Genomic DNA, 15,898 nt, shown 5'->3' with positions numbered 1-15,898 from the left:
CAACATCAATATTCAATGATAAATCATATGATTATTGTAAATAGATTTTTTACTAATAGTCACAGTGAAGTAGGAACATTTTCAACCAAACTTACCCTTCTGTAGTACTCTGTACAATGCCCCCATCCACAACCCAGCATATACACAGTAAATATACCTATAATCACTAGTCTCTTCATCAAAGCTGCGACGTGTCCTGACCATACTTAAAGCCCCCTCACCCCACTCACTCTCCTTCTACTCTTCTAATCACTAGTCCCTCCATCAAAGCTGCGACGTGTCCTGACCATACTTAAAGCCCCCTCACCCCACTCACTCTCCTTCTACTCCGGAAATGGTAAGCCTTGCAGTATAAAATGATATATAGCTTTCAGATCATATTCGACCCTTTAATGTTTGGCGATATCTCAAATTTATTAAAAATGAATTTTAGATATCAGAAAAAATTAAACATATCAAGTATTGAAAACATTTATGAGAGATCTTAAATTAATTCAGACATAATGTAGGGCTCCCGTTAGTTTGCTGACCCATTAGTTTCCTCCCCTTAAAACATTAATTTCGAAACCATAGGGAAGAAAAGTAACGCTTGTAGGGGAGGAAACTAACGTTTCTCATGAGACGAAAGAGAGAAGGCTAATTGGCTAGGGGTTTTTGAAAGAGTTAAATTTAGGTAGTGAAGCAACTGTAGTAAATGTAATTTATGATTTTAATCAAAGAGATGTTAGTGAAAAAAATATTTCATATTTCACGGGACTCAGAAGCTGTGTGGGAAGAGATATTTGCAGTACTTGACGAAACTGTGTACTAAAACGGCTAAGTGAGGAAAGTAACGCTTTTAGGGGATAAACCAAGGAAGGCATATAGGCTAGGCTATTTCGAAAGAGTAAAATCTGGTAGGTGTGGAAAGCATTGTTGAAGTCATTGGGAAGTTTTCTTTAATACCAGTGTCGGCAGCCCTCCATGTTATTGTATTTTTGCTCTGTAATTAGAACATGGCATAGATAGGAAGGATTTGGTGGGAAGGCTGTCAATAGATGTTTTAGTATATTCAAGATGGGTGAGTTTAATAATAGTTTCTTTTCTCTTGAATAATGGTACAAGAATACAGTTTAGGATTCTTGTAGACAATACTTTAAAAGGTGAGTTTCCTTTTTAACTTGCTTTCTTTTACTTGTGTAAGGCTTAGGGAGAAAAACATGGAACGCATTAACAAAGGAACGTCCCTTTTACATACTTCATGTAACGCTTGTCAACAGTTCAGTCTGTTTCATGTTTTTTTTTGTGAAAATGTTAGTTTTTTGTTAGATATATAAACATGGTTGAGCGCACTTGGGAACTACCCCCAAGGCCCTGCCCATGCCCTCTTTTTTTCCCCGTGGGGACAGGCGAGGAGTTAGTTCCTGAAAAAATGCCAGATCTGTCCAGCTGATTATGGCTATCTATTGTTGTTTTGTGTCCATGGTTCCGAACAGTCGCGAACATGACATGAGGAGTCTCGCAGTCGTTTGGTCTCCTGTCTCAAACTCTTCCCAGAACTGCTGCACTCGAGACTGCAGTGTCCTGTGTGCCCGTTTTTTTTTGTTTTTTTTTTGACCCTCCTCAGTGTTCCTTCCGACCTCAGCAACACTTGTACATTGTAACAAAGGTTTCAGCCACTATGTGTAGAGTTGTAACAATATCATAAAACGGTACTTCCTTTCCAGCGATTTGGTTCAGGTAGCGACGCCATCCTAAAAAACAATGTGTAAATATAATTTAATGTGTAAATAAAAACAAAAGAGGAACTTCAATCATGACCAGTAATACAAGTGATATAGTATTTAATACAAAAAAGGATTGTTGAGACATACCTTCAATATCGTGTGAATGGCTCTCTTAATACACACGTCCAGGTGGATTCCATTTAGTAAGACCACTCCTTTTTTTGCTCCTCTCTGAGAATATCGAACTGAGGCCAAACTTGTTGTAGTGGTAGCATAGGTAATGCCATCATCAGTTTTCGAATATACGTTTGCACAGCTTCTGACGATGAATAAGCTTTCCTCAATCTCAATCTTGTACCGCGATATAGATAAATATATAATATATTACGACGGATGTATAGATTAAATTTCATTATGTATAAATAAAATGCATTCTATTTTTCTCTTGACTTGCCAAAACATATAAAAACAATTCACCTTTCCCCATACCACTTGACGCCAGTGAAACAGACAGCCTTCGATGGTGCCATCTGGAAAGACGGATTCAACTGCTCTCATACTTCGCAGCATCACAGGTCAAGACGAAACGGTTAACTCTGGGGTTAGAAGGAAGGGCTTCTTTTATACTGCCCTGAGTACAGCCCAATGGTCGTCCTTCCTCTTCCTCCTTGACACCATAACAAATGCCAACGGCACCGGTTTTGCATAACTTGCGCTTCCATAAAACAGTGTGTACGGAGAACATTTGTGAATACGGCTTTCTGCAAACTTTGAATGTGCAATTTGCTAACCTGTAGAAAAATATAGGGATGAACCGGTTAATGTTTTCTGCCTCTGTTCAAACTAAGATTTAAATTTCATTCAAATGAAAGAATGGTACCTGGTGAATGACGATGAAATAACTATGAAAGTGATGATTTCATAACGTAGCAACATTTTGCCAAAGAGGGAATCTGTACCTGTTCTGTTCTGGCGTGGCAAACACCCTTCCTCGAACAATTGCCTTTTCCCTTCACAGCATGACGATCGCAATCATTTTATTTTTGTTGAGCAAGTTTCTGTCTTTCTTTTACTCTTTTTATTTCAAATGATTGCAAGATCTATTACTTCTACTTTAGTTGCTTAACACGAGAAATGCGCGGCCATGGTCGTTACTTATTTAGACTTACTGACAAAGTTAAAACAGACTTACTGTATAAAGTAAAAGTGAAGTTGTCATGCGCCGATCGTGACAGATTTACTGGAATGCGTCGGTATATATACAGGAGCGATGGTATCTGTATGGAAACATTGAAAGCCATTAATTATCAAAGAACCTCATTAAATATTTTCTTTGGCTTCAAGTATTGCTCCCATTGTCTGTAAGAATTACTTCAGTACAAAAGACATAGCACAAAATATTCTAGTAGCAACAAGACGATTATTTCTTTCGTTCTGTTACTCTTTTTTAATTCCAATTGATTGCAATATCTAATCATGCTACTTTATTTGCTTAACACGAGAAAGGAGAATGGTTGTTGCTCATTTATTCTTACTGACTAGTTAAACATACTTACTGTAGGAAGTTAACGTCAAGTTGTCATACGCCGATCTTGAAAGATAAACTGGAATGCGTCGGTGAAGAAGCGAGGAAATCTGTGTGGAAAACGTTAGAAGACAACGTTTTGCACATTTACCAAGCCATAAACTATCAAAGAACCCCGTGAAATATTTCCTTTGGTAACTAGCAAACGGAAACATTTTAAGTCTGAAAAGGCTTTTATAAGCAATTATAAGTGGCAAGTATAAGTGGCAATTATAAGCAGCATCAGCAGATCATTGATCTGAAATATGTGAGAATATTTTGGTTACAAGTCTATGTGATCATATTTTGGTTAACAAATCTATGCTTTGCAGAATATTTTTACTTTCATCGAGAACACATCATATATACCCACGGGTTGGAAAGATGACACTCACCCCAAAAACTGGTGGATGGTATAGTTGGATGTCTGCCAAACTCGTTCGTAGAAAAGCATGATAAGTCCCAACAATTAATTCATATAGGTCCGGAAACATGTGCAAAGCGCCGCTAAGCTCGTCGTTAAGGATAATAAATGTTTTCCATATACTGAAAGCGACAGTGTTTTAATCTCGTCATTGGTATAATATCTCTCACATTAACAATTTGGCACCAAGTCTGATTTTTTACAGTTCTGTGTTTCTTGGCAGTAAATAGTATCTCGCGGAACATGTATACATGAAACTTTAAAACCGCTGCATATCGTAATTGTGAAGTGTTTGGTAGATTGAATTCCGTTCTGCTTGAATGTCAATGTTACTTTGCATTTCCTTCTCCAACAACAAAGTTCTGGCGTAAAGAAGGATATACAGACCACAGTCGTTTGGGGTTGGTTGGAGTGGCAATTTAAAAGAAAAAGTTGTTTCAACCGACCATCTCGTACAACGCCATGAATGTCCTTCCAACGCTGACCTCTCGTCAAGGAAACGAATGAAGCACTTCATTTCTCCACCAAGATTGTCGCCTCCAAGGGGGTCGAGATAATAAAGTGTTTGCGTAATTGCATTTGCAGCTAGTAGTACCCAGTGTACGCCGTTGCGATTAACGGGAAGGAGAATCCATCTACTTCCGATGAGTTTTTGTGCTTTGTACCATTTTCTAGCGATTTGGGAAATTGAAATTCGTGAACTCATTTGGAATGAATTGCAAAGGAACACGTTGAAATTCGTCACCTGTGTTTGCAGCAACTCTAAATAGTCATTGACTACGTTGTCATCTAACCACGAATTACGCAATAGTGATTCGTACAGATCCCGTCGGTCGTAGTTTTCAGTGTACTCCTTTTCTTCATCAATGATTATCGTCTGGGTTTCCAACAGTTTGCCCTCCACTACCTTTTTGTTTATTTCCCGTTTCCAGGATTTCTTGTCATTTTGGTTAAGGTTGGCCTTTTTGAGGGTTTTGCTGGTTCGAGGAGTTCCAATTAGGGTGTTTGACTTCCTTTTATTCGTTTTATTTAAGTGAGACGGAGTGGAGTCCTTTGTTTTCCTTCCTCGTTCTCTGTCATATTCGAATGTAACTGTCTGTAGAATATTTTCTGCTGCCGTTTTGCAGTTTCCAATGGCCCCCTTGCTCGATCTTTTCTTCATATCATCTCTGGTTTTTTTCGACGTCCGACTCCATTTTTCTTCCACCAATGTTGTTGCTCGTTTTCCCACTTTCTTTTGCTTGCGCACCCTATACTGGAGAACAAACTTCCTTTGTTGTGCCTCGATAGCAGTGAACATTCTTTGTAGTAATTCGTCCAAGCGAAATCGAAAGTTGGCCACCGTCGTCATTTTAAAAATTTTATTGTATGCTTCCATGTAGCCCTGTGTCGTTGGTGGGTTGCGGATAAAATATCTGGTAGTGTCGTAATTAGCCTTTTGATATTTTGTCGAGTGTCTGGTCAGGTCACCTAGAATGAGTTGTGACCAGATAGGAATGGTAGGCAAAACATATGTCAGCATTCTCTCTATCAGTTGGCTGCTTTTGAAATAGTTTGGTTTTGAGTTATCGTAACCAGCTGTCCTTTCCTCTTTCGACAGGGCTTCCTTCGCGTCGTTGTCTATGTTGTGACATAGTGTCTTGAAATTCGACGATTCCTGAACTAAAGCATCCTCTTCTGTGCATCTGCTTGTTTGAGTTTGCTTCAAAGGATTTATTTCTTCTCCCTCGTACTCGTTGTCAGTGACAACAATTTCATTCATTTCAGAGGAATCTCGACTGCGAAGTGTTGACAAGATTTCCTTCATGTGAAGTTGACAGATCGGTGAGTAGACTTCTGCTCGAAGGACAATGCAAATCGAATACATCAGTTTTCGAAAGTCTTGCAACACGCGAACTTCTGCGAGAAGACGAAACAAGCACATGCCAAACCACGAGTTTTCTTTCTTATAGTACTTACGGCAGTACTCTTTGCCGTCCTTCATGAAGTGGCAAAGGCCGCTGTGTACAACCATGCCGTTCAAGTCTTCGTCAGAAGCAACACCGCTCACGATTCTCCAGCTTCTCTCCAGGTATTGCTTCATCGTTTCTCCAGAGAAAACCTTAAGTGAAGATACTAACAATGGAAGGCTCCTATCGCTTGAGATTAAACAAGGGGTTGTTAGGTTTCTAAACCCGTATATGCTCTTCTCTCTGTATCTAAACAACTGAAGCCAGTTAGATATAGTTGGCTCAGACTGATTTGTTGAAATTAGCTCTGCTATGGGACATGGGGATGACTTCTCCCCCTCCTCTTGTCTCGTTGGATTTGGGAAAACAATAGCATAATACAGATATTCCTTGTTGCCATCTTTCCATGTCACTGAACCCGTGGCATCCCAGTGCAATGGCACTGTCTTTGCGAGCTCATGGAAGAGGCGAACCCCAGCGTCCGTAAATGAGACTACATAGCTCGGAGAGGCAGAAATCTGTCTGATGTAGTTGTTCAAACTATCTTGTTTTTTCAAAAGAAGACTTGTTAATAAATCTTTATCGCTCTGTAGTTGCCGTCTTCCCTCGTAGCTTATCTGTTTGAAAACAGAGCCATCGACACATACTCCGGTTAGGTTTCCGCTAGCCAATGTATGCTCGTCAAGCTTTCCGAGACGTTCCGTGTGCAAACGTGATGGGCAATGGCTTTTCCACAATTCATTTTGCAGCGTTTTCCGTTCATCGGCTCGCACGGGACGCTGTGAAGTCTCATCTGTTTCGTGTTTGACGCAGCCTGTATAAAACACCATGCATTTTAGGTTACTGGCCATCGAGAGTCTTGCCGAAACGGAACATGTCGGTCGTCGAGAGCAATATGCGTAAGCACTGAAAATGTCACCGGAAATTTTCCTGCTGCCCTTCTTGGAAACCCGGTGTCTTTTGAACATCAAGGTACAGAATGGGTTTGATTGCCGGAGCCCTTTATAAAACACATTTACCCACTGTAAAGGTAATCGTGTACCCTTTTGCCTGCTTCTAAGGTTTTTCCAATCGTTTTCGTCAATCGAAAAAGAGGCATTAGTCGGAATGGACGCTTCGAAATATTTGTCATATACCTGGCAAACATTCAGTGAGGAAAGCGTTTCCAGACTGATTGGGCCTTCCACAGACTCGTCGTCCTGGTCAACCGTCTTTTCAAGCTCTTCGGCGTTATCAGGTATCTTTACTTGCGGTTTTTCAGTAGTACCGTTGTCCGCAGTTTTACCTTCCGACAGTGGAACATTCTCCTCTTCCAACTTGGGTATTTCTTCATCGTCTTTCTCTGTGAACCATGTTATGGCACTGCTCTCAGGCGAAAGCTCATAGAAGAGAATAACGCCATTCACCGCTATGTCTGCGACCGCTTCCTCAAACGTACATCTCTCTACGTCTTCGTCGTTATGACAGACCACTCCGTTGTTCCTAAACGTATATGTATAGTAATGACCGCTCCTGCAATCTACGCCTTGGTGTACGACCGCAGATACCAGTTTATAATGATATCCTGCGTAACATTCATCGGAAAAGTTCAATTGAAAGTCTGAAATTTCCAGCGATATTAAAGAAGTTACAGGAACTGTGCTCTTTCGTCCACCTGCTCTGGTACGATTTACGTTTAGAACAAGACATGGAGGTAGTTTGTGAATTTCATAACTGTATCCTTTCACCTGGTTCTGTTTACATTGATTGCACAATACCTCCTCTCGAACCTCGTCTTGAAATATAGCGCTAATATTTCTCTCAGCCTCTGTGTTGTCTGTGGTGATAGTCAGCATAGGAAGTGACTGCTGTCGTCTCTCTGAGTTGCCACAATTCAAACAAGATATTATTTCAGAAAGGAAAGTCGTTGTCACGAGTGGTGTGTTGCTTTTGACATTTTCCCTTTGAATGGCATCACTAATGCAGCGTGCGAAAAACTCACTGGCATCCTGCTGACTCGTAATATTGGTAAAAGGACCACGGACTTCTTCAGCAATCGTCTTTATCGCCTGCCTAACTATAACATCGCTTAAGGGTTCCGTTTTGTCCTCTTCTAATTCAAAAAGGAACCGCCTGATTTCGTCAGCAACTGTGCCAATCGTCGGGGAGGTGTTCTTCAATATCTGTCCAGCGTCTGTAACTTTAATAGCCTGGATGATAGCTGCAAACCTACATGAGTTACCAATATTACATATTCCACGACCTGTCAGCGGAAGACATCTGTTGCACGTAAAATTTGAGCGTTCTACATGGTCTGTGGTATCAGGAGAAGTGGATAATCCCACGCACCTGAAATGGTACCAATTGTCACAGATGTCGCACTGGAGGTAGGGACTGCCATCGTTCACTTCGCAACAGATGCAGAATCTCTCCTCAGATGGAGTCAGGTCGTGTGTATCATCATTCGTCTCTTCTTCTGACTGGCTATCGTTACATATCCGGTTAGTAGCGGCGCTTTCGTCGCACCGTTCTGTTCCCTTAATTGACACGTCTTCTTTTGTTGATATTTCTTCTTTGTCAACCTTATACCATTTTTTGAGCATGCAATCTCTCATGTACTCTTTATACAGGTAAAAGCTCAGATGTGACAGAGTTTTCTTCTTGTGCGCATTCGTCTTCAGGAGTAGAACAGCAACTTGATACCAAAGACTATCATGTCGACGGAAAGAATTAGCCGAGAGCGTTTGTTGCCATTTCGTCTGACGAACTGGGAAAAAAAAGTGTATGAAAAAGTGTAATAATGTATAATATATCATACAATATATAAGATAAACAGAAAATAAAATAAATATGTAACATATAATATAAAATATAGAATATGTAATATATAGAATATGTGTAACAAGCACACACACACACATATGTATATATGTATGCGTGTATATATATATATATATATATATATATATATATATATATATGTATATATATATATATATATATATATATATAAATATATATATATATATATATATATATACATAGATATATATATATATATATATATATATATATATATATATATATATATATATATATATATATATATATATATATATATATATATATATATCATACAAATCAGTACACATATTGTACATATTATGTACACGTACACTCTGGTCATCGCTGTTGGTACCTTATCACTTGTTCAACGGATGACGTATCATGAGCATGATTTTTTTTTTTGGGGGGGGGTCACCTTTTTCTCCTTTCATATTTATCAGTCTTACCTTCACCAATTATCTGTTTTTTATCTTAAACGTAATTCGCTAAAATGTTCGTGTATACTATGCCACGTGTCGCACAGTGAGAGTCTCTGCTACCGAGGCACATGGGCGTCAATCCGGGGGGGGGGTGGGGGAGGAGACATGGGGATATGTCCCACACTTTTTGAGATGAACGGACGCAATATCAAATGTCCCCTATACTTGTACGCAAATCAATGACTCGTGTCCTGGAACAAAATTTACAAGTTTTATATCCGTCCCTATGTAAAACCCTTAAAGTCTATGAATGAGTCTGTGAATGGCGTCACGCGGCTTTGTACCGCATGCGCTGTCTAAACTGGCTTATTTGTCTATGCCACAAGCGCGCGATACGTGTCCGATCTCACACATACCATATGCATACAGTATCTGAGTGATATGCACACAACAAGTACGTATATGGCAAGCCATGTGGGATAAACACCGCATAATATATGAGCGTATTAATTGGAATTTATACGCGTATATATTATTAGCCAATCATATGGCTTAAATATATCCGCATATTAATTCGAATATATACACGTATTAATTCGAATATATACACGTATTAAATAGAATACATATGGGGATTAAATCCAATATAGACTATGCACGGATTAATTCGAATGTACACGAAAACAAATTTCCGCTCTTGCTGTGTACATATATCAACGAAAATATTTTGGCGGGCTCCCGAGATCGCTTCAAACAGCGAAACTATACACATGTACACGCATGTATATTCCAATTAATACGCGTATATGTTCGAATTACTACGCGGATATATTATGTGGTGTTTGTCCCACATGGTTTGCCATATACGCATATAATAGTAAGTCCTTCGTTTCATATCCGCTTTTTGCATTTTGTCGCCGTTTTTCACCCCTTTGAATGTCCATCGAGTTGTTTACACATATAAATAAAAAACAGCAAACTAAGATATCCAAGTTTTTCCCTGCCAACAGTGTTTATTGGCGAGTAATAAGGGACTCTGCAGATAATGAGTAGAGTGTCCTCCGACTAATTCCTCATTTAAAAATTAATCGCATACAGTCGCCAAAAATCCACTAGTTTTAATAGCTAACATTTATGAGCCGTTGCCTTAAAATAGATTCAATCCCTACAATTCGCAAATGTTGCGTCGGAATCACGTCGGCCTTACACAACACACATATAAAAGATTGTGTTGTAGTACGTATTGGTATACTGGGTTGCTTAGGACGCCGGTAAAGTGAAAATTATTTACCTCATTATTGAATGAAGTTCACACTATTTAAATATTCATATTATGGGCGTGGTCTATTGCGATTCTGACGAAAAATATCTTCGAGTAAAACAACTTTGAAATTTGTAAATTGTTCGACTTTTAGTCCACCATTTGTAGTAAGATTTAAAAAGATAAGCTAGTTATGTACGTCGTTATGGCATCGTGGAGCCAATGAGCGTTTGAGAAAATATTGAATAAGACGCAAATATATAGCGGCTTTATTTAATTGTTACACGAAATGAGTTAACCAATGTGTGAATAATTCTAAAAACCAGTTCTTTTTGTTGTAGCTGCACGTTTAATGGAAGAGTTAATAAAAGGTTCACATTATTACGAGAAGTATGTGGAAAGTCCCCGGGACGTAGCCAGAAACTTGAAAGAGGGAGCAGAATTCAGGGTATTTTGCAACGTACTAACTGGGGCATAGGCCCCCCAGTCCCTTTTACGGCCCCACTCCAGTTAGATCCCTTTCTACCTCCCCACCCCCACCCTAGATACTTTAACCATACCAGCATGTTTAAACAATTGCGATGAATTCCTCATTACTGTTCTTGGGTGGCTTAAGAGGGACATAGGAGAGAGAAAACAGTGTCCCAAAATATGACAATTTTGGTAAGACTTTAGCTATGCCAACATGTTTAAAAACTTGAGATGAAATCTCATCACTATTCTACGGTGGCTTAATTGGGACATTTTTATCTGAAAATATTGACTTTATATCTAAATATGTTTACTTTTTATCTCAAAATGTTTGTATACTTTTTATCTGAATATTTATTCTGTAGTACACTACTAGTACAAGCAATATGACTGAGTGACGCAATGAGTTTTACCAATCTCTGCAAATACAAACACTATCAGATTTGGCCACTGTAATAAGAAGCCCAGATTGACTAGTAAAAACCCATTTCAACACTAAACAATATATGTGACACGTGTTTGTAACATCATATATTCCGTAAATTAATTAATTAGTGTGAAATTTAACAGGCAGCATGCATCCTTGAGAAGCTCTAGAGAGGATGTGGAAAACAAAATTATTACGTACGACGTACGCAGACTTCGTACATCCTTGTTAAGTTAGCAGTCAACATTTTGAGATAAAAAGTAAAATCTTTCAGACATTTTGAGATAGAAAGACACAATTGTGAGATAAATGGTCACAATTTTTGGATAAGAAGTCATTATGAGATAAAAAGTCAAAATTGTGAAAAAACAAGTCACAATTTTGAGGTAAAGTGTCTAAATGTTGACTTTATATGTTAACATTTTGAAATTTGAGGACACTTTCCTTTCTTACATATATGTCTCTATTAAGCCACCGTACTATTCTATGTGCCTCGTATTGCTCCATTTCCCTAAGCATAGCAAAATAAACAGCATGGCTGACGGTACATTGTTGGGGCTGTAAGTAAAATCATGTCTGAGCTGTGTGAAAACTGTTAATGTCAACGTCATTTTGGGATTAAAATATTCTTCATATGCTTGGCGACACTCGTATCATGATATGGTCCCTTTTTGAGAAATTTCTTAAAAAGTCCCTGGCAGAATTTTGAAAGGGGCAGTTCTCACAAAGCATCACGTTTCTGGTCAGTGAGAATCTGCTAACTTTGACATCAATTTCTATAAATGACTGTCTCTTTCGACTAAACTGGAAGCACAGTATTGTTTGTGTACTAAAATAATTCAATATGAGCCAGAGAATTAATAAATATTTTTCGCTTCAAGCTATGAATTTAATTTCAATGCATTTAATTGTATAACTATGTAATTACAAGAGTTTTTCTTTAGGTGAAAAGGCATGATTCTGTTCGTTTATTCTCAATGAATAATTTTCAGGCCAATCTATAGCATGTCCACCTATACCTTTAAAAGGTTAATTTGCCATTGTCTGTCAATGTATGTTTTGGAAACGTTAATTCGTAATTGACAAAACATCCTGACGTTATGATTTTGATACAACCGAATCTAAGCTAAGCAGCAAAAATGACATCACTTGTATACTATAAATTATACCATAGGCGTACGGGACCAATTCAGTTTGGGGGGGGGGCAGAATTTTTGTGCCCGAAAGTTCTCATGACACTTTTTTAATTGTATAACTATGTAATTACAAGAGTTTTTCTTTAGGTGAAAAGGCATGATTCTGTTCGTTTATTCTCAATGAATAATTTTCAGGCCAATCTATAGCATGTCCACCTATACCTTTAAAAGGTTAATTTGCCATTGTCTGTCAATGTATGTTTTGGAAACGTTAATTCGTAATTGACAAAACATCCTGACGTTATGATTTTGATACAACCGAATCTAAGCTAAGCAGCAAAAATGACATCACTTGTATACTATAAATTATACCATAGGCGTACGGGACCAATTCAGTTTGGGGGGGGGGGGCAGAATTTTTGTGCCCGAAAGTTCTCATGACACTATCTAAGCGGAGCGCCACCATCGGTTGGCGCGTAGCGTACAAGAAAATTGTTGGCAAAAAATGCCTCTCAGATTGCCGGAAACGGCACTTCTGAGGCTTTGCAAGTTGCATCTAAACATTCTTTATTTTATAATCTCACGTTTTAGAGATTTACACTTCCCCAAAAATTTGGTAAATTAGAAGAAGAAAATATGATAACATCACTTTGAAGGGGAAAAATGGGACAGTATATTTTTTAAGCTCAAATTTAGTTACCGTATTTATTATTTTAACACAAGTACTCAGCTACCTCCAGAAAAACACACATTGTTCAACGACACGTAGGCGGGATAATGTCGCTGTGTCGGGTGAGGCTTCAATTTGTCTCACAAAAAAGTATAAAATATAACAAAGAATATGATAAACCTGTACTTCTAGGCTTGTAGGCACCCCCACCCATCCATGAAAAAGAAAATGTTTCTTATATACACTCATGTCGGGGATGTCCAGGTATACAATTGACTAGTTAGAAAAAAAAATGATCGTGCAAAAAGCGTGATAGCCCAGATGAGCTGCGCTTACGGTGGTGTTACACGGAGATATTCGGTCATCATGATGCTAAATAAATACAATCATGGAATTGTCAGGCAAAAATTTGAAAATATTCGGGCAAGCTACTCCATATTTATATATATATATATATATATATATATATATATATATATATATATATAAATGAAAATCGTTACGATTTTCATTTATATATATTCATTTGCCTTTGTCGTTTACCTCCATTGCATATATATATATATATATATATATATATATATTTCCTCCTCTTAGGCTGCCCAAATTTTTCGGGACTTTTGCCCGAATTTCTTGTCCTCTGGAAATTTGGGGGGCAGTTTTTTTTTTACGCCTATGAATTAAACGCTCTAAGGAATCCTGGTTTAGTTTTTTGTGCAAGTAATATACCATAGAAGCTCTAATATTTGCAAACAACTTGCGGAATATCAACCAATCAAATCACGGGCCGGGTACATCCTGCGACAGCCTTATTCGAACGTCGCCCTTATATAAATATAATAAATATACTAACTGTATATCTGCTATAGCAGTAGTAGCCTGCGGCACCCTTTCAACCTAGCCTCGAAACAAATGATGGCTAGCCGCTAGAACCTTCAATTATTACTTGAAATTGCATAATGGGTATTTGTATAAGCAGTACCAACCTTTAGCAATGCAGCGTAGGACTTCTTCTTCCGAAAACTTGTACTTTTTCGAAAATGGCATGGTCTCACAAAGCCGCTCATAGGAAACGGACACGAATAACAGTGCACTTCTCCAACTGGTCGAATTCAATTAATTTACAAATCCTAAACCCTTGTTCCGTTGAACAGTCGATCTAGCGATATGTAGCCAAAACAACCCTTAAGAGTAATTGTAGTGATGGCTTCAGAATACCTGGTGCACACACGTTTTAATGTTAAACGAATAAAGTGACCCCGTTTACAGCCAAAACGTGCCACCCCTCCCCCCCCCCATCACCCACTAAACAGGAAGTCGAATCTGTTTACTGTCATAAACTGATAAATATATACTAATTGGCAAATTCATCAAACTTGGACGACAGTGGCGGTATAGAACGCCTTTGCGGTCATCAGTTGGTTAACTTTTCCTTTCTCGGTGTCAGCTTTATCTTAACATTAAGAATTTAAACCGATACACAAAGCCACAATTCAACGATTGCGTCATAGTGAAAGGTTTTACTTACATTTCTTCGTAAATGATAGATTATGTCACTCACCAATCAGCATATGGGCGGCCATGACCGCAAAAGCGACACAAGAGGCAAAGAAGCATGTATAAAAACACAAACTAAGTATACATAAACAATATAATATGAAATGCACATACATTGAAAATATATGTCAATTCACAAGCAAACATATGCTTTTACCAAAGATGTTAAACACCAAGATGATATATATTTAAAATCACATATCAAACTTACATTTAATCCCAAAATAAAAAATAAAAATATTTTAAACACGACGAAATAGGCTATATTTGCAAACATGATGACATATTCAAGCAAGCCCGAAGTGAATCCTAATTTCCAACTAAACGTGACTAGACACTCAAGGGATTTGATCTGAATTGGCTGCATGGAATGTGTCAGAGACCGTCTAATAATGGCATCAATCACTTCTTGAACTTATCTTTGAATCATTTCAGCCTTACATATGGAAATAGACATGGGAAAACGGGAGCCTTCAACAAGTGTAAATGCAACTGCATTTGTATAGCAGTGTAGCGATATACGCATATCAAGTATACAGTTAAAGTGAAGTCGTATCACAGAGCCGATTATACGGGTGGTGGGATAACGTCGGCCCCCCTACCCAGACACCAACCCAGTTGGCACAAAGAAAACATGAGAGAAGAGATGGGAAGAAATACTAGAAAACAGGAATGAGAGGATAGGAAATAGAAAGACGGAAACTAAATAGTTAAACTGTCGAAAAATATTTTATTTCGATGTATGTGTAAAGTTAAGCTATAATTTGAAATCTCGTGTGAATATTTTGGAGAAAGGGGTATTTGATGACGTCATATATCCTTGTGTGGGCATCGGATCACTCCAATCTTAACATGAGGGTGTAGATGAAGAGTAGTTCTACAATCTATATGAATTTGAAGGATTTTCTATGAGGCCAATTGCAGATATAAACTCAGCCGCACATTCGATTTATGTGTAAAGTTAAGCCTTAATTTGAACACCCAATATTTTTGAGGAAGGGGTATTTGATGACGTCATATATCCTTGTGTGGGCATCGGATCACTCCAATCTTTACATGAGGGTATAGATAAAGAGTAGTTCTACAATATATATGAATTTGAAGGATTTTCTATGAGGCCAATTGCAGATATAAACTCAGCCGCACATTCGATTTATGTGTAAAGTTAAGTATTTTGAAATCTCGCGTGAATATTTTTGAGGAAGGGGTATTTGATGACGTCATATATCCTTGTGTGGGCATCGGATCACTCCAATCTTTACATGAGGGTATAGATAAAGAGTAGTTCTACAATATATATGAATTTGAACGATTTTCTATGAGGCCAATTGCAGATATAAAGTCAGCCGCACATTCGATTTATGTGTAAAGTTTAGCATTTTGAAATCTCGTGTGAATATGTTTGAGGAAGGGGTATTTGATGACATCATATATCCTTGTGTGGGCATCGGATCACTCCAATCTTTACATGAGGGTATAGATAAAGAG

The 15,898-nt window shown here is 38.2% G+C and overlaps 2 protein-coding genes and 1 long non-coding RNA gene across 6 annotated transcripts; all 3 read right to left on the bottom strand.

Annotated features, from left to right (window-relative positions):
* Positions 1 to 261: 261 nt before the first annotated feature.
* Positions 262 to 3,733, bottom strand: LOC139961932 (uncharacterized). Of its 4 annotated transcripts, none has more exons than XR_011791096.1 (4): positions 3,666 to 3,733; positions 3,263 to 3,341; positions 2,899 to 2,983; positions 262 to 2,497 (listed from the first exon to the last, which is right to left on the bottom strand). It is a non-coding gene; the product is annotated as an uncharacterized lncRNA (long non-coding RNA). The 4 variants fall into 4 exon arrangements; XR_011791097.1 differs by lacking the exon at positions 3,666 to 3,733 and having other exon boundaries at positions 262 to 1,733; positions 1,854 to 2,497; positions 3,263 to 3,489; XR_011791098.1 differs by lacking the exon at positions 2,899 to 2,983.
* A 132-nt stretch (positions 3,734 to 3,865) lies between these two features.
* LOC139961451 (uncharacterized) lies at positions 3,866 to 6,784 on the bottom strand. Its single transcript, XM_071960634.1, has one exon. The coding sequence runs from the start codon at positions 6,609 to 6,611 to the stop codon at positions 3,954 to 3,956; it is 2,658 nt and encodes an 885-aa protein (XP_071816735.1). The 5' UTR covers positions 6,612 to 6,784; the 3' UTR covers positions 3,866 to 3,953.
* LOC139961325 (ubiquitin carboxyl-terminal hydrolase 36-like) lies at positions 6,611 to 13,950 on the bottom strand. The gene is made up of 3 exons (XM_071960457.1): positions 13,840 to 13,950; positions 6,780 to 8,389; positions 6,611 to 6,643 (listed from the first exon to the last, which is right to left on the bottom strand). The coding sequence occupies exons 1-3, from the start codon at positions 13,898 to 13,900 to the stop codon at positions 6,611 to 6,613; spliced, it is 1,704 nt and encodes a 567-aa protein (XP_071816558.1). The 5' UTR covers positions 13,901 to 13,950.
* Positions 13,951 to 15,898: the final 1,948 nt, after the last annotated feature.

Source organism: Apostichopus japonicus, chromosome 20 (genome assembly GCF_037975245.1).
Source record: "Apostichopus japonicus isolate 1M-3 chromosome 20, ASM3797524v1, whole genome shotgun sequence".
NCBI classification, from domain to species: domain Eukaryota; kingdom Metazoa; phylum Echinodermata; class Holothuroidea; order Aspidochirotida; family Stichopodidae; genus Apostichopus; species Apostichopus japonicus.
The sequence above is the reverse complement of the archived record's forward strand: the minus strand, read 5'-3'. Positions and strand labels throughout refer to the sequence as shown.

Excerpts from the sequence above, each read along its gene's own strand:
- LOC139961451 (XM_071960634.1), bottom strand. The coding sequence starts at position 6,611 with ATGTTCAAAAGACACCGGGTTTCCAAGAAGGGCAGCAGGAAAATTTCC.
- LOC139961325 (XM_071960457.1), bottom strand. The coding sequence starts at position 13,900 with ATGCCATTTTCGAAAAAGTACAAGTTTTCGGAAGAAGAAGTCCTACGC. Across the intron at positions 8,390-13,839 it reads CCTACGCTGCATTGCTAAAG|TTCGTCAGACGAAATGGCAA; the intron begins GTTGGTACTGCT and ends TTTTTTTCCCAG. Across the intron at positions 6,644-6,779 it reads CCTCACTGAATGTTTGCCAG|GGCTCCGGCAATCAAACCCA; the intron begins GTATATGACAAA and ends TGTTTTATAAAG.